General features: G+C 43.1%; 1 protein-coding gene across 2 annotated transcripts in view; it reads left to right on the top strand.

The window, feature by feature from the left end:
* Positions 1-18,719, top strand: part of rapgef4 (Rap guanine nucleotide exchange factor 4) — a 249,649-nt gene that overhangs the window by 213,956 nt on the left and 16,974 nt on the right. For both annotated transcript variants that reach the window (XM_062969187.1, XM_062969188.1), the window contains 5 exons: positions 6,521-6,551; positions 7,059-7,137; positions 8,497-8,643; positions 10,671-10,768; positions 17,133-17,258. In XM_062969187.1, the coding sequence (XP_062825257.1) occupies positions 6,521-6,551; positions 7,059-7,137; positions 8,497-8,643; positions 10,671-10,768; positions 17,133-17,258 (481 nt within the window). The remainder of the gene's footprint in view (positions 1-6,520; positions 6,552-7,058; positions 7,138-8,496; positions 8,644-10,670; positions 10,769-17,132; positions 17,259-18,719) is intronic.

Genomic DNA, 18,719 nt, shown 5'->3' with positions numbered 1-18,719 from the left:
TGCTGTGGTGAAGTCTGGTGGTATGGGCAATAAAGTATTGAGGAATTGGTGGTAGTTAAGGTAAAGGGTAAAGGTTAATTAAATTAGGATTGTTGTTGTTGTTGTGTGTCTTCAAGTCATGTCAGACTTTGGGCGAGCCTAAGTCCAAAATTATTTATTTATTCATTTACTACATTTATTTACTACATTTATATCCCACCCTACTCACCCTGAAGGGAACTCAGAGCAGCTGTATGTACATACAATATATTATATTATTAGCATAGCACAATATTGGCATTATACTATATTGAACTATACCACTATACTGTAATATTATATTAATATTATTATATGATATTATTGTTAGTATTGTATTGTATAAAATGATAATATTATTATCAGTATTATATGTATATACAATATATTATATTATTAAAATATTATATTATAAATGAGGGCGAGGGCCAGGTAAGTTACCTTGGAGGGCCGCATTCGGCCCCCGGGCCTTAGTTTGGGGACCCCTGATATAAATGATTATATTAGTGTAGTGGCTTCAGCCTTCTCACCACTTAAGAGCCCTGTGCTAAAGAGTAAAGATGCATCTTGTTTCCTCTTCTTCCACTGTCATTTCCTCATTCTACAAATGTTTCTGACATTGTCAACATTTAGTATGTTAACTGGTACTATAAAATGTATGGTATCAGATGCTTAATTTCATCAGAGTTGGAGGGCTGAAAATGATTAACTTATTGAGAATTTTGTTCTGCTATGTATTGCATTTTATTGTGTTTCTTTATTTAATTTCTATGCCATGGCTCCTATAAATGATATCAATACCATAGAATTCAGTCTTAGGAAATCCATTAGTCCCTTGTCTTTTAGCATTTAGATCTACCAAATGTGGTATGTCAGGTGGCACCTGGTAGATGGGTTTTTCACAATTCCTGTAGCTTTTTTAGTATGCTTATTTGAACATAATTTTTCTGGTACTATTATTTTTTCTTCGTGTACTCTGTGAATTCACACTAATGGAGAAACTGCGCCTGCGCAGGTTCCAACGGAACCTCTTCCAAGCTGAAGTTCAAATTTTTGGCGGTAACCACGCCCCCCTTCCCAAAGGGCATATAAGGCAGCCCCGGGCGTCCGCTCTCCAGTTCCTTTTTTTGCGCCACAAGGTTTACTTCGGACGCTTTCGCATGTCTACTACGCGCTTTAAACGCTGCACGCAGTGCGCTGCTAAAATTCCTGACTCCGACGGCCACGCCAAGTGCCTCTTCTGCCTTGGAGAAGCCCATGTGGTCGGTACCTGCCGCTTCTGCCTAGCTCTCACGGCTCAGGCCAGAAAGAACAGAGCCGCTAGGCTCAGAGCGGTGCTTTACGAGAAATCTCTCGCTCCAGAACCAACTCTGTCAACGTTGGGAGCGTCGTCGACACCGGTTCCGAGAGCAATGTCGGCACCGGCAGCTAAAGCCCCCTCGGTCTCGTCCAGGGGTCCAGAACTTCCAAGGCCGCTAAGCCTACTAAGCCACCATGCACCGTGACGACAGCCACCGTGTCGACCCGTTCTGGTAAGGTGGGGCCCTCCTCGACGTCGAGCTCTCTGGCCTCGATAACCTCGGTCCGTTCTCGCATCGGCTCCCCTCCATCGTCCTCTGCTATCAAAATCTCCTTTAAGAGGGCTCACGAGGAGTCTCGTCGAGCGCAATCCGACTCAGCTGTGGTTCCTCCAACACCAGGCAAATCCTTGAAGGTTGCCTCTAAGCAACCGCCAATGAAGAAGTGGCTGACTCAACGTTCCTCCTCCTCAGCGTCCTCGAAGAGAGACGCCCCCTCCTCCTCGGCGACCTCCTCGAGAAGGTCCTCGCCGATTGTGCCGGCCCAGCAGCCTAGAGACGTTTCTCAATCTCCTCCGCAGCCCCTATCTGCCGGAGAGTTGCAAGACTCCCCCCATTACTCCACCCAAACGGTGGTCAGGGTGCCAGTGCCTGAGCCTCTCGCACCACGTCACTCATCGCGCAAACAGCTCTACCCTCCGACCTCGACACCGGAGCGTGGCAGACAGACAGCTCGTCTAGCCCATGCGGCCCAAGCCTCGGCCTCCAAGGACTCTCAGCCTCCGGCCGTTTCTTCTCGTGAGGCTATGCCTCCTCCCGAGACTGTTCTTTCCTCTCCCCCTCAGTCCCACCAAGGTGCTGAGGAGGAAGATGCTGACATTGACCGACCAGACTGTCCTCTCGGCCTCTGTGGTGTCTCTCGGATTGGACCTTTCTCCCCCTCATGATGCGTATGAGGCGGACCCTCCCTCACTGACTGACAATATACGTGCTTTCTCTGATCAAATGGTCAGAATGGCCGACGCCCTGGATATGGAGATCAAGCACACCTCCAAAGCAGTGTCTGATCCAGTTTTCAAGAGGATTCAAGCCCAAGCTCCACTGGCCACGCTGTTGCCTTTCTTGCCTCACCTCCTGGACGTCATTCAGGCCTCCTGTAAAACCCCATCTTCTATACCCCCAACCTCGAAGAGGATCGGGACTTGGTACCATACCGATGACGATTCCCTGGAGTGGCTAAAGCACCATCCCGACCCTAATTCCCTGGTCGTCAAGGCCTCTCAATCCTCCGGCCGCCAATTGAATACTCCGGCCGATAGAGAAGGGAAGCACTTCGACGCCGTGGGTCGAAAGCTTTACTCTGGGGTCCTTTTACTTTGTCGTATGGCGAACTATGGGGCCTGCATGGGTGCCTACCAGCAAATTATCTGGGAAAGTTTGTACCGACGACAAACTTAAATCAAATCATGACTTTAAAGTTCTTGCGTCAAAATGTGGCGACCAACCACAGGCACAACGTACCCGCTGGTTCCCTCATAGTTTTCGGCGTTTTCCGCCGCAATCCTTCCGACATCAATCTTTCAAACGTCCCTCGGGCTCGAACAATCAAAGCCACCACCAACCTCATTGTGGGGCTCATCCGCAGAAGCAACGGGGCCAAACCACCCCTGCTCCTCCTCAGGTTCACCGGCGTACCTGACACCATCTTTTCTTGCCAAAGCTTCTCTTCCGCTACCACTGTAAAGCCCATTCCGCCTCCACACCTCTGTGCCTTCGCCGACCGCTTAGCTCCGTTCTACACCCAATGGGAATCTATCACTTCAGATGCTTGGGTTCTTCGCATTCTCCAAGAAGGCTATGCCTTAGAATTCAAAGAACTTCCACCTACAAGTCACGTCCTTCTTTCAACTCCCTCTCCAGAAATCCTAACCGAAATCGAAGCCCTTCTTGCCAAAGGGGCTATTCGGCCTTCTCCATCCGCACAGGACCCTCACAGGTTCTTTTCAAGATACTTCATGGTCCCGAAGAGGGGGGGCAGACTGCACCCCATTCTGGACTTAAGGGCCCTCAATGTCTTCATTCGCCCATCAAAATTCAGAATGGTCTCTATTGCCTCTATTCTCCCAATGCTGCAGCGGGGAGACTACTTTGTCTCCATAGACTTACGAGACGCTTACTTCCACGTAACGATACGGGAGGCTCACAGACGGTTCCTATGCTTCAAAGTTCTCAATCAAATTTATCAATTCACTGTTTTACCCTTCGGCCTCGTCACGGCTCTGAGGGTTTTCACCAAGGTCGTTGCTGTTTTGGCGGCTCACCTAAGACTGCAAGGCTTCATGGTCTTTCCTTATCTAGACGACTGGCTTCTGGTCGGGCCCGACCCTGTTCTTCTCAAACGCCACGTCGAATTCACTCTGCACCTGCCATCTTCAAAGCCCTAAAGGCCTTCTCCTGCCTAATCTGCCACAAGTCCATCCTCATCCAATCGGACAATCTAGTAGCAGTCTTCTACATCAACAAACAGGGCGGTACAGGTTCGAGGAAACTGATGCATCTCTCCTCCCGCGTGTGGTTCTGGTGCATAGCCCACGAGATCCAGATCTCCGCGGTTCACCTCCCGGGCGCCCAAAACGGCCTGGCGGATGCCCTCAGCAGGATGACAACCTCCTCCCACGAGTGGAAGCTCGATCCCAAGGTTCTCCACGGCCTATTCCTCGAGTGGGGTCAGCCTACTCTGGACCTTTTCGCCTCCCCCCAGAACACTCAGCTGTCCCGTTACGGGGCGAGACTCCCTCCGGACTCCTTTCCCGGCTGCCTAGGAGACGCCTTCCTTCTAAGACTGGTCAGCGGAACCACTCTACCTCTTTCCTCCTATTCCCCTGATACCGAAGGTCCTCGAAAGGCTCCTCTCGATCCCGGTCACCGCGATCCTCATAGCTCCGGCCTGGCCCCGTCAGCCTTGGTACCCGGCCCTCCTTCACCTCTCCAGAGGAACTTTTCGCCCTCTGCTGTCCCTGCCACATCTCTCCAGGGAAAATGGTCAGATTCTTCACCCAGACCTTCCCTCCCTTCATCTCACTGCGTGGAGGATTCTCGCCTAACCTCTTTTCCGCAAAGCCTCCAAGATGTCCTTCGGGCAGCTCATAAACCGGCTACAACCAAAGCTTACTCTTACAAACTTTCTCGCTTTCATGCCTTCCTTCGATCCCGGGGCATGGATACCTTCCCAACCTCGGTACCGATAGTCCTTGACTTCCTCATGACCCTTGTCGAAAGGAAGCTCTCTATCGTCTCTATAAAAGCCTACCTGGCTGCTCTTTCCTGGTCTTTTCAACACCACAGTCAGCCATCTCTGTTCTCTGACCACCTGGTCAAAACCTTCCTTCGAGGCTATAATAACATTTGCCCGCCTTCTCTTCCGCCTACGCCGGGCTGGAACCTCGAGCTCGTGCTCTCTCAACGTCTCCTCCCTTTGAACCGCTGGCCTCAACCGACCTTCGCCTGCTTTCCTGGAAACTATCCTTCCTAGTAGCAATAACTTCGGCACGAAGGCCGTCTGAACTTGCTGCCCTCAGAGTTGATGAACCATACTTACGTTTTCATCATGACCACGCTGTCCTTCGTCCGGACATTACCTTTCTTCCGAAGGTGGTATCAGCTTTCCACCTCAACCAGGACATTGTCCTTCCGGCTTTTTTCTCTAACCCTTCCTCTCCTCTGGAACGGAGACTTCACCTCCTCGACGTTCGCAGGGCACTCCTCTTCTACAGGGACCGCACTAGGGACTTCCGTAAAACTCAGAGACTCTTTGTCGCCTATGCCCCGGATAAACTGGGTAATCCTATTTCCTCCCAAAGGTTGTCCCACTGGATCGCTCAGGCCATCGAGTTGGCCTATGAACTGGCTAAGCGCCCTCCTCCTCCATCCATCCGTCCTAGGTCGACGAGGGGTCTCTCGACATCGACTGCTTTCCTTAGAGGTATCCCGCTTGACTCTATTTGCAAGGCGGCGATTTGGTCGAACCCCCTTACGTTTGTTTCCCACTACAGGATCGACCACAAAGCCTTGAAGGACTCAGCCTTTGCAAGATCGGTTCTGTCATCTTGCTTATCCTAACTTTAACGGTTCTCCTTGCCTCTTCGCCTCAGGTGACCCTCTATACCTCTCCTTCAAAGGTCTGGGGCTAGTTTTTCCCCAAGTTTATGCCTTTGGGGTTTTTTCCATGCCTGTTTTGTGTAACGCTGCTCTGTAGCCTTTACCTTACCTTGATGTCCGTTCCGGGCACTTTACACTGTTTGACCTTGTTCTACCTTCTCTGACGTTATCCCTCTTCCCCCGGAAGAGTGTACACATGCACTGCTGACACCTTTTTCTTGTTGTAAAATATTTATTCAGTGCCTTGTTTTTCTTGACGGTTTTCTCTCAGTATGTTGTGTTCATGTTTACGTTACATTGGTCCTTTCGGACTGTTGACTCGCATTGGTCCTTTTGGGACTATTATCTCAATGTGTCCTAATAAATGTGTGTTTGGACATTCACTTGCCGTCGAGTTTGCCTTTGTCCCACCATCCAGGACCTCAGCGTGTCAGTCTCCATTAGTGTGCATTCACAGAGTACACGAAGAAAAAGGACAGGTTGCTTACCTGTAACCATGTTTCTTCGAGTGTACTCTGTGAATTCACACAAACCCGCCCTTCCTTCCCCTCTGGCAAACCTCTCCCTTTCTCGTTGCATTGGCGGCGCAGGAACTGGAAAGCGGACGCCCGGGGCTGCCTTATATGCCCCTTGGGAAGTGGGGCATTGTTACCGCCAAAAATTTGAACTTCAGCTTGGAAGAGTTTCCGTTGGAACCTGCGCAGGCGCAGTTTCTCCATTAGTGTGAATTCACAGAGTACACTCGAAGAAACATGGTTACAGGTAAGCAACCTGTCCATATTGCTTGTTTCTATTATGTGGGTCCCTTATTTATGTTTTGTTGTTTGCAATTCTACAAGATGCCTTGTGTGTTCACAAAGATAAAAGGTGGGTTAAATTACATGTGAAATCATATCTAACACCTCTGTTTAAGCGTATGAAGTTCATATGATTACCTGCCTATTAAAGTCTGAGTTTCCAAAAATTAGGTATAACACTTTAAATGATATCTTGTTGTTACAGCCTCCCAAAAGTAACTATAAAATATGCTCTGTTTGCTTTTATAGAACAGAAGAAGCTAAAGCCCCTCAGAAAAAGGTAAATATGATGGACACCTATCCACATAAAGTCAACAAGGCAAACAGTGGGGAACCTGTGCATCCTTCAAGAGGTTGTTGGACTGCAACTCCCATCAACCTTAGCTAGCATACTTAGTGAAAGCTGAGGGGGATGGGGTTATATTCTAATAACCTCTGGATTGCCCCCATTGTGAACTAAAGGTTAGTAAACATCATACCTGTAAATTGAAAAATGTATGTTTTCTATGGGTTTCAAAGTATTTTCAAATACATGGCTATTTTGCTCTTTCCCCCCCCCCCCTCAATAAATGACATTAACCTGCTATAGTATCAAGAACAGAGATTGAGGACTATGTGACCTTCTAGCTATTGTTGGACTCTCCAGCAATTGTTGTATAAGATAGTCAAAGTTGTGATGGGGAGATCATGGGATTGGATATCAACAATTTCCTTTGTATTTCCATTTGGTCTGGATGAGTTTCCTCTTGCATTTATGATCACGGTGTACTGTTGTGTTTATTTCCAGCACAAAGTTCTTCTGCATCACTTCAACACAAGTGATGAGAGGACACAGAAACGCCAGCCCATCAGAGAGAGTGATGAAAGTAAGTCAATTGGCTGAATGGAAGCATAACTCAAGGTCAAATCAGATATTAAGAGAAATACTTATTTCCAACAGCAGGATTTCTTTTGAGATACTTGCCTTAGTGATGAGGCTTGCTAATTACATCTGTGTTTACTTTCAAATGACCAATCCTTTTTTTTTTAATGCACATTAAAGGCAAAATTTATAGATAAGGAAAGTAATGCACCATGACGAAGAACCTTGGTAAAAATTCGGTTTAGTTTGATTCACAGTTGATCCCTACTAATCTCAAAAGCTATACTAAAGCAGGATTCTACAAGAATTTAAATACATTCTTTAACTTCATGCCTTTACAAATTAAACACTTCTTGGTGTGGTTGCTGTAAAGTATATTCAGTGTGTGTGTTAATAAATCATCCTATGCCTTGGTTCCTTTAATAAAGTTCTGATACAAGTTTATCAACTTGGTTTCTTTCATAAGGTCCTATCGGTTTATCAGACTTCTAACAACAATGGCTTCAGTTTGAACTGGAAGAAGGAAACATCAACTTTGCATGAGAGGTCCTCTCCTTCATAGGGATAGTAGTGGGGAAGATAAAGTACAGAATGCAGTCAAGGAAGTAGAACATACAAAGGCATCTTGATCAAAAGTTCCCCAAAACTTAGAACTAGCAATACTAATTTGGATCAGCAAAAGCTGGTGGTTCCTATGTCAGTAGAGTGGTGAATCTACTATAGGCTTTAGTCTGAATGTTGAACAAATTGTTTAAGGAACTAGTTTGGGAGATAGGATAGCTGAAAACGCAGTGTAGGTTCACTGCCCTATTAACATGGAATCTTCCTGCCACCATTGACTAAGCTAAGCACCCTGTCAGATGTCCGTATAATTTGAGACAATCATAACTCTTGAGTCCCCTTCGGGTTGAAAAGAGCAGGGTAGAAATATAGTATTAAAATACAGTAGAGCCTCACTTATCCAAGCCTCGCTTATCCAAGCTTCTGGATTATCTAAGCCATTTTTGTAGTCAATGTTTTCAATATATCATGATATTTTGGTGCTAAATTCATAAATACAGTAATTACAACATAACATTACTGCATATTGAACTACTTTTTCTGTCAAATTTGTTGTATAACATGATGTTTTGGTGCTTAACTTGTAAAATCGTAACCTAATTTGATGTTTAATAGGCTTTTCCTTAATCCCTCCTTATTATCCAAGATATTCGCTTATCCAAGCTTCTACCGGCCCGTTTAGCTTGGATAAGTGAGACTCTAATGTAACTCTAAAAATGATTTTATTAGTGTGTACCTTGCTATATCTTTGTTCCTACCAGTCCCCATGAATAATATGTTGCTGTTATTGTTTTGTCTGAAGTTTTGTTTAAGGTGTACTGCCTCGACCACACTTATACCACCATCCGCATTCCTGTGTTGTCTTCTGTTAAAGAAGTCATCAGTGCTGTGGCTGACAAACTGGGCTCTGGAGATGGCTTGATATTAGTGAAGATGAGCTCAGGAGGAGGTAAGAATATTTGCATAATTTTTAACACTCCTCATTTGCCTTGAAGCAGCAGACCATGATGGAATGAAAAAGACCCATACTGATTTTTCAAAGACTTCTCAAATTAATTTTAATGTCTGACAAACTGGACTGTCTCTCTTGGGAAGAGACAGTAATTGTCACCATGAGAAGAGGATTCTGCATGTCTGCCCTTCAGCTCCCTTCCAGCCAAATATGAAATGAGACATCTGGTCTGTTTTGAAATCAGAACAGATTTCAGGGTTGTTGTATGTCTTTCAGGCTGTTTGGCCACACAGCCCGAAAGACATACAACAACCCTGTGATCCTGGCCATGAAAGCCTTCGACAACACACAGAATAGATTTATTTGTTATGTTTATATCCTTCATTTTCTTTACAATTTTCAAAGAGGTGTGCATGGCTCTTCCCCACTTGGCCATCACAGCAACCTTGTAAGATAGGTTAGACTGAGAAAGAATGACTGGACAGAGGCGACCCAGAAAGTTCAATGGCTCAGCAGGAGCAAGTTTCAGATCTTCCATTGAAACCATCCTGATTTTCACCTGTGTATATTTAGGTAGAGATATTCTTTACTTTCAAGCCATTTCTGACCTATGGTGACCCCATAACATGGTTTTCTTGGCAAGAATTGTTCAGAGGGGTCTGAGAGAATGTGACTTGTGCAGGGTCACCCAATGGGTTTCCATGGCCAAGCAGGAATTTGAACCTTGGTCTTCAAAGTTGTGCTTCAATACTCTGACCTCTACACCATGGCAACTCTATTAGTAAATAGGCTTCCCATGCTGCAATTGTAAATCACAGGCAGTCCCCGAATTACAAACATCTGACTTACAAACGACTCATAGTTAAGAACAGGGATGGGAAAACAGGAAGTGAGAGAAATCTACCCTTAGGAAGGGAAATTCACTCCTGAAAGAATTATCATGGGGAAAAGGTGTCTCTACTGAAGCTTTCTCACCAATCCTTGTTTCCAAAACAAGCCAAAATTTTTAAAGGTGTCAGTGATGACAATAGAGACCTTTTATGTGTATATACACCCACAGTGGACTGGGTTATGCCCCATTCCCCCCCCTCTTAATTTCTGTTTTTTGTTTTTTTTTAGTGGCTCAACGTTAGTTGAAGGGAAGAATTTTAAAAGGCAATGTTCATTTGAGATACTGCTGGTTCCAATTTTGTATGGCACCATGAGCTCTGACTGAGTTAATTAAAAGCACACTGGCATGCAAATAGAACCTCCTGTTAGGGACAATTTTTATTTCTTTTTTTGGCAAATAAATTGATGCTGGGACATTTCTGATTTGTAATGTCAACGAGGCTTCTTTTTATCAGAGCTGGAAGCATTCGGCTAGACATGATGAGACAAAAGAAGATGTATTAAGTCAGTTAATAAAATGCTCTTATGTTCAGTGCATATGCATTTTTAAAAAATGGAGCCATGATTTGAAAATGTAACTCACAGCAACATCTTAGGTATGTCTTCTCAGGAATTAAATCCAATGGAATTCACAGAAGGGTTGGAGTTGAGGACAGTTTACTTCGTGCTAAGTGTGTTTGCATGTTTTAACACATTTTTAATTGCGGTAATTATTAAAAGTCATGATAACAGCTATTGTGCTCCTTAACAAGCTACCTTGTGAAATATTATGATGTGAATTAGAAAGTCACAGCTGCTTCCCAAAATCCCATTTACCCTGAGGGAAAGTATGGTGATTCTTTTATGGTATTATCACGATGTTTTAATATCAGCCTGTTTTATGCCCTCATAATGAAATTCAAGAAGCTCAGCTTCAGAAAAATGTTTCAGGATCTTAATGATGCTTGCCTCAAAATAGACATGAGCATCAGGAACCTATAGGTTTTCTCCAGTTTCTATTACAATCCAAGTCGGAAGAGAGTTTTCACCATTGGCTTTGCTGATTGGAGAAATGTAATGCTAGTGCATTCTGCTATCTTTTACCTTTGTTGTCTGTTTTTGTATAACTCAACCCTTGTTTTTTGTCTTTACAGAAAAAGTACTACTCAAACCTAATGATGTTTCAGTGTTTACAACACTCAGTGTTAATGGACGACTCTTTGCTTGCCCTCGAGACCAGTTTGATACATTGGTATATAAGTATGCTAATCTCTGAAAACCTTTTAGATCAGAGGCTGTTGGTAGTTCCAGTTACTTGAATACTAAATAACATAGAATGTCCTCAATCTTCCCTTTTCAAACCTCTTACAGTATTTCAGCTGAAAATGCATGTGATCTTTTTCCTGTTTGTTTTAAGATGACATCCTGTTAATCAGTTACAAGTTAGATCTGAGACATTGTAACTGCTTTTCTTCTCATTTGCAATTGCGATGTTAATGCAATGACCACAAATAATCCTTAAAATCCAGTCATTTCCCCAAAGCGATGGGTGTCTGTATTACTGACCATCTCCCTTCCACTTGCAAGTACAGTAGAGTCTCACTTATCCAAGCTAAACGGGCCGGCAGAAGATTGGATAAGCGAATAACTTGGATAATAAGGAGGGATTAAGGAAAAGCCTATTAAACGTCAAATTAGGTTATGATTTTACAAATTAAGCACCAAAACATCCTGTTATACAACAAATTGGACAGAAAAGGTAGTTCAATATGCAGTAATGTTATGATGTAATTACTGTATATACGAATTTAGCACCAAAATATCATGATATATTGAAAACATTGACTACAAAAATGGCTTGGATTATCCAGAGGCTTGGATAAGCGAGGCTTGGATTAGTGAGACTCTACTGTAGCACTGCAAGCAACTCATAAAGAGGCTGTTGCAACTCTTCATTGCAGCATCATTTGCTGGTGGGAGGGGGCTGGTTACATCACCCTTCTCAGCAGCAGCACAGACCTCTATCACTCTAAATGACAGAGTGGCTCTTATGACAATTTTCAAAAGGTTAGATAATTAAACCATACCTAAAACATCCTGGCTATGTGTTTGATGCAGGGTCTTTACCAATGTTTTGTGTAAGTCTGGATCTACACTGACATATAATTCAGTTTGGAACGGCATTATCTGGTATAGACCAATATAATGCAGTTATTATTATAAGTATCTGCACTGACCATATAAGATGGTTTCATATAATGTAGTTTTGGATTATGAGTTTTCCATCATTGAGTAGGCCATTGGCATGAAAGACAGTTTTTTTAAGCAGTACCTTTGTTCTCAGGAATGAAAATAACTGAAGTTGTTCTCATCAGAAAAAATAACTTTCTTTAAACATTAAAGATGTTTACAACTACGTACTTACCAGTAGAGTAATTCTACCATGCGCCAAGCAAGGGTCCACATTTGTAGGTAAAGGTAAAAGTTTCACCCTGACATTAAGTCTAGTCATGTCCAACCCTGTGAGTCGGTGCTCATCTCCATTTCTAAGCCAAAGAGCTGACGTCTGTAGATGCCTCCTAGGTTATGTGGCAAGCATGACTGCATGGAGCGCCATTACTTTCCTGCCAGAGGGGTATCTATTGATCTACTCACATTAGCATGTTTTCGAACTGTTAGGTTGGTAGAAGCTGGGGCCCACAGTGGGCGCTCACCTTCTCCCTGGATTCGAACCATCGACCTTTTGGTCAGCAAGTTCAGCAGCTCAGCTGTTTAACCAGGGGGTCCTTCACATTTGTATGTGTGTGTGTATATATATATATATATATATGTGTGTGTGTGTGTGTGTGTGTGTGTGTTGTGTGATCTTTTAAACTTGATTAAAAGCATCTGTTATTGCCAGGTTTTGTCAGCATGGATTATATTATTCTAAGCCCTTCTGAGCTGGTCATTGACCATAATAAAGTGAACTTGAACCATTCAAAGCCTTAATACTGTATCTTGTATTGCTGCTTGTAGAGAGGTTTTATAGGCAGTTATTTCAGTTTATGAACAACTGTAAAATGGAAATCTGGCTTTCAGTTGTAAATATATGTATATATGTATTTCAGTCTCAAATGTTTGAAAGATAAAATATACAAAGATACAGATATTAGACACCGTACATTTTTCAAAATAGGAAAGATTTCAAGATATAAATGCATGTTTTGGGTAGAGTTTTATAAAAGATGGTAGAGATTTGTGGAGGTTCATTTCACCCTCTTTTTTTTACCAGTCACCTTGTCGTGGTGCTGGGGCTTGCGTGCCTCAATGATGCCATGAGCTATACCGTGCAGGGCCACCCAAGACGGGAAGGTCATGGCAGAGAGGTCAGACTAAATACAATCCCTGGGAAAGGTAATGGCAACCCACCCCAGTATTCTTGCCATGAAAACTAAATGTATCAGTATAACCAGAGAAATGTCGGTATACCATCGGAAGATAGGACTTCCAGGTCGGAAGATGGTCAAAATGTTACTGAGGAGGAACAGAGGACTAGTCCAACTAGCCCCAGATGTGATGACGCAGTTAGCAAAAAGCTGAAAGGAAGGTTAATGGCCGATGGTGCTGGTGGTGAACGACAAATCCGATGTTCTAAAGATCATCATATTATAGGAACTTGGAATGTAATCTATGAGCCAGGGCAAACTGGATGTGGTTATTGGTGAAATGTCAAGATTAAAGATAGACATTCTAGGAGTCAGTGAACTGAAATGGACTGGAATGGGCCAGTTCACAAAAGATGACCACCAGATCTACTACTGTGGACAAGAGGAACACCGAAGAAGTGGAGTAGCCTTCATAATTAATAATAAAGTTGCCAAAGCAGTGATTGGATACAACCCAAAAATTGATAGAATGATCTCAATTCGAGTTAAAGGCAAGCTGTTTAACATCATAGTGATCCAAATATACGCCCCAACCACAGCTGCTGAAGAAGCAGAATTAGATCAGTTCTATGAGGATCTGCAGCATTTACTGGATATTACACCAAAAAGAGACATTATTTTCATTACAGGAGATTGGAATGCTAAGGTGGGCAGTCAAATGACAACCGGGATCACAGGCAAGCATGGTTTGGGACAACAAAATGAAGCAGGACGTAGGCTGATAGAATTTTGCCAGGAAAACTCACTGTGCATAACAAACACTCTCTTCCAACAACCTAAAAGACGGCTTTATACATGGACTTCACCAGATGGTCAACACTGAAATCAGATTGACTACATCCTCTTCAGCCAAAGGTGGCGGACATCCATCCAGTTAGTGAAAACAAGACCTGGAGCTGACTGTAGTTCAGATCATGAACTTCTTACTGCAAAATTTAGAATCAAACTAAAGAGAATGGGGAAAATATACAGACCAGTCAATATGCAGTGGAGGTGAATAATAGATTTCAGGGACTAGACTTGATAGAGTCCCAGAAGAACTATGGACAGAAGTTCACAACATTGTTCAGGAGGCGGCAACAAAGTACGTCCCAAAGAAAAAGAAAACCAAGAAGGCAAGATGGTTGTCTGCGGAGACACTGCGGAGTAGCCCAAGAAAGAAGGAAGGCAAAAGGAAACAGCGATAGGGGGAGATATGCCCAACTAAATGCACAATTCCGGAGGTTAGCCAGAAGAGACAAGGAACTATTTTTAAACAAGCAATGCATGGAAGTGGAAGAAGACAATAGAATAGGAAGGACAAGAGACCTCTTCCAGAAAATCAGAAGCATCAGAGGTAAATTTCAGGCAAAAATGGGCATGATCAAAAACAAAGATGTCAAGGATCTAACAGAAGCTGAAGAAATCAAGAAAAGGTGGCGAGAATATACGTAAGATCTGTATAGGAAGGATAATAATATAGAGAATAGCTTTGACAGTGTGGTGACTGAATTAGAGCCAGACATCCTGAGGAGTGAGGTTGAGTGGGCCTTAAGAAGCATTGCTAATAACAAGGCAGAAGGAGACGATGGGATCACAGCTAAGTTGCTTAAAATCTTGAAAGATGATGCTGTCAAGGTGATGCATGCCATATGCCAGCAAATATAGAAAACACAAGAATGGCCATCAGATTGGAAAAAATCAATTTATATCCCCATACCCAAAAAGGGAAACTCTAAAGAATGCTCAAACTTCCGTACAGTGGCACTTATTTCCCATGCCAGTAAGGTAATCCTCAAGATCCTGCAAGGCAGACTCCAGCAATACATTGAGCGAGAGTTGCCAGATGTCCAAGCTGGATTCAGAAAAGGCAGAGGAACAAGAGACCAAATTGCCAATATCCACTGGATAATGGAGGAAGCCAGGAAGTTTCAGAAAAACATCTATTTCTGCTTTATTGACTATTCTAAAGCCTTCAACTGTGTGGATCATAATAAACTGTGGCATGTGCTTGGTGGTATGGGGATACCAAGTCACCTTGTCTGTCTCCTGAGAAATCTGTATAAAGACCAAGTAGCCACAGTAAGAACAGATCACGGAACAACAGACTGGTTCAAGATTAGGAAATGAGTAAGGCAGGGCTGTATACTTTCACTCTACTTATTCAACTTGTACGTATAACATCATCATGCGACGTGCGGAGCTTGACAAATCCAAGGATGGAGTTAAAATTGCTGAAAGAAACATTAACAACCTTAGGTATGCAGATGATACCACTCTGATGGCCGAAAGTGAGGAGCTGATGAGCCTTATCACCAAGGTGAAAGAAGAAAGTGCAAAAGCCGGGTTGCAGTTGAACATCAAGAAAACCAAGATTATGGCAACGAGACTGATTGATAACTGGCAAATAGAGGGGGGAAACGTGGAGGCAGTGACACTTTATATTTCTAGGCGTGAAGATCACTGCAGATGCAGACTGCAGCCAGGAAATCAGAAGACGTCTACTTCTTGGGAGGAGAGCAATGGCCAACCTTGATAAAATAGTGAAAAGCAGAGACATCACACTGTCAATGAAGGCCTGCATAGTTAAAGCAATGGTATTCCCCATAGTAACCTATGGTTGCGAAAGCTGGACCATAAGGAAGGCTGGGCGAAGGAAGATAGATGCCTTTGAACTTTGGTGCTGGAGGAAAATCCTGAGTGTGCCTTGGACCGCAAGAAGACCCAACCAGTCCATCCTCCAGGAATTAATGCCCGGCTTCTCACTGGAGGGAAGGATATTAGAGGCAAAGATGAAGTATTTTGGCCATATCATGAGAAGACAGGAAAGCTTGGAAAAGATCATGATGCTGGTAAAAATGGAAGGAAAAAGGAAGAGAGGCCGACCAAGGGCGAGATGGGTGGATGGTATCCTTGAAGTGACTGGCTTGATCTTGAAGGAACTGGGCGCGGCGACAGCCAACAGGAAGCTCTGGTGTGGACTGGTCCATGAGGTCACAAAGAGTCGGAAACGACTGTGCAGAAGAAGAAGAAGACCAGTAACTTACCCTTGACTATTTTAACCCTGGGGACCAGATTCCAAAGAGTTATGGTTACACTTTAGCATGAAATTGGTAAAAATGGGAAATCCTCCCACTCCTGCATTTAGTGTTTTTTGAAATACTAAGGGATTCCTCATAGTAGATGCAAATGTAGTTTAAGGAGAGCTCAGCATCAGTTTACTCATAAAACGCTTTCAGCCAATGACCCTGTTAGCTTCCTGACTGTGGGATATTTGAAATTGTCCAAATAAAGTCGTTTCTGAGATCTGGCTACCTTGCATTTAAAATAGTAGGATGAAATTACATATCTCCCAACTATTCCAATTGGCAAGAACAGTCCCAATCAATCCTCTACTGTTCCATGGACTCCGCTGCTTTTAAAATCTCCCAGTTTCTCTCTCTTCTCCTTTTGTCCTCAATTTACTTACATCGCTACAGAGTGCAAAATTAGTTTGCATTCAACTGATTTATCAGGAGAGGAGATGGCAAAGTCCTGCCCTTCTCAATAGGCTTATTAGGGATTTTTCTTCCAGGTTTACTGAAACTCACTACACAAATTCCTTCGTTTTCTGGGCTTCTTGGATTAAAATAGTAGTTTTGTGTATACTTGTACACTAATAACCTGCCTACCTGCACCCTTTTAACAACACTCTGTCCCTATTTCCATCTGAAATACTGGAGGGTATATAAACCTGAATGAATTTGTCTGGATCTATTTCTCTCACCTTCTCCCTACATATGACTGGGTCATGTGCCAAGGAGAAAAAGCAGGTCAATATTAGGTAGTTGTTTTGTAAACACATTCCAGGATTGATCCCACTGTGCATTAAAGGTGGCACATGGTTTAATAATATTTTGTGTTGGTTTAATATAGTATTTTGATATAGACAAATTAAAATGAAAAATGTTGATGAACTGCACTGCCCTCTTGTGGAAGAAAAGTAACGGCATATGCAAAACAGATCTTGTAGCATTTTTGAGACTTTTGTAGAAGTGTAACCCTAAAGGATCTGTTCCTTTTCTGTCGCAGTTTCAGTCTGTCACATTGCCTTCTGTTTCAGAAGCTACTCATAATTTTGAAATGATACACAGTAGATTTTGGAATGCCATTGATCTGGTAAACTTCATCATTACCACCACCACTAATATGATAATACATTTCACCCAGACACCGCTACAGGAACAAGAAGGCCCTTCTACTGGAACTGTAGGAACTTTTGAACTCATGAGCTCCAAGGACCTGGCATATCAAATGACAATTTATGAGTGGGAGCTTTTCAACTGTGTACATGAGGTAATAAAAACTTGTGTCTTCGTTTTAGGCTGTGATCCAGTCTTTACACACTTCAGAATATCAAGGTGACAGAGTGGACTCTATTTTTACAAGCCAGAAGGAACAATTTAGTATGTTTGGGAGAATGATTGTAGCTGGACATAGAAAACCTCTGACAACTGATAACCCCAGGAGAAAAAAAATGTTTTGCTGAAAGGGGGAAATGCTTGAAGGAAAATGGAATTATTTACTTTCGTATCTAATATGAATGTACTTCCTGGCTTTTAAGTTCCTTAAAACAAATCATATATAATTGAGCAGAATTAAGTATTATGCTGGTTTGTACATTTATGAAATGTAGAGATTAAATTGCAGATTGTTCAAACAACACTTAGATTTTCCTTGATGCTAAGAGATGAAACAACAACTTTTTATAAATTGAGATGCTTAACTATATCTTAGTTTTCATCCGTTCAGAATGTGGTGGGAAATAAAATGGACATTGAAATCATCAACATACAAACCTGCCCAGCCACCAGGAGCAGCCCTAGGTTTTTTCAGTATGTAAGCAAACCTAAGGCTGCCCCCCCCCCTTGAAATTACTCCCCCCCCCCCTAACTTATTGGCGGCGGTGGCGGCGGTGACCACTGGGTCGCTCGCCGCAGAACAAGGAAGTACTTGGTATTCTTGCAAGATTTTGCGAGATTTCTGCGAGATCTCGTGAGAATACCAAGTACTTCCTTGTTCTGCGGCGAGCGACCCAATGGTCGCCGCCGCCGCCGCTTTGGGTGTGCCTAACAAGGGCTGCGCCCGAAGCGGCGGCTTCATGGGCCTCCATTGAGAACCGGCCCTGCCGGCAACTACACTTTGGTTTCAAAAACATTTAGTTAGTTTTCTCTATTTACATGTGTAAGGATAAACTCTAGTTATAATAAAATGCAAACCAGAATAGGGTGAAAACAGTTGACAATTCTCTAATGGAGGAAAAATAGAAACACTTGCCTCTCGTTTGAGCTTAGTCCATCAGATCATATAACATTTACAACATAGTCAGGATGTGACAAATATTCAATTTTATCTCTTCCCCAATGAGAAGGAGTGATTTGGCACACAGAGACATCTGGGAGGGGGGGGGGGGGGACAACTGCTACAAGACTTTTTGATATTGGAAGTTTGTGGTGAAAAATTCATTTGCTAGTATTTATGAGTATTATGTTTTCTCACGAATGTAATATTTGCAAAAAGGGTATCACAAAGTAAAAATAAATCACAGAAAAATTCACATAAACTCTGGAGCTTCTTCCACACAGTTGAATAAAATACCACATTATCTGTTTTGAACTGAAATATATGGCAGTGTGGACTCCGATAACCCAGTTTAAAGCAGATATTGTGGGATTTTCTAGGTTATATGGCTGTATGAAGGGCCCTAACTGATCAGGGAGAAACCCTCTGAAATTTTTCCTTTTTCCACGGAAGAAT

This window comes from Anolis carolinensis, chromosome 1 (assembly GCF_035594765.1).
Source record: "Anolis carolinensis isolate JA03-04 chromosome 1, rAnoCar3.1.pri, whole genome shotgun sequence".
Lineage (NCBI taxonomy): Eukaryota > Metazoa > Chordata > Lepidosauria > Squamata > Dactyloidae > Anolis > Anolis carolinensis.
Note: the sequence above shows the minus strand (reverse complement) of the source record. Positions and strands in the feature narration are given on the sequence as shown.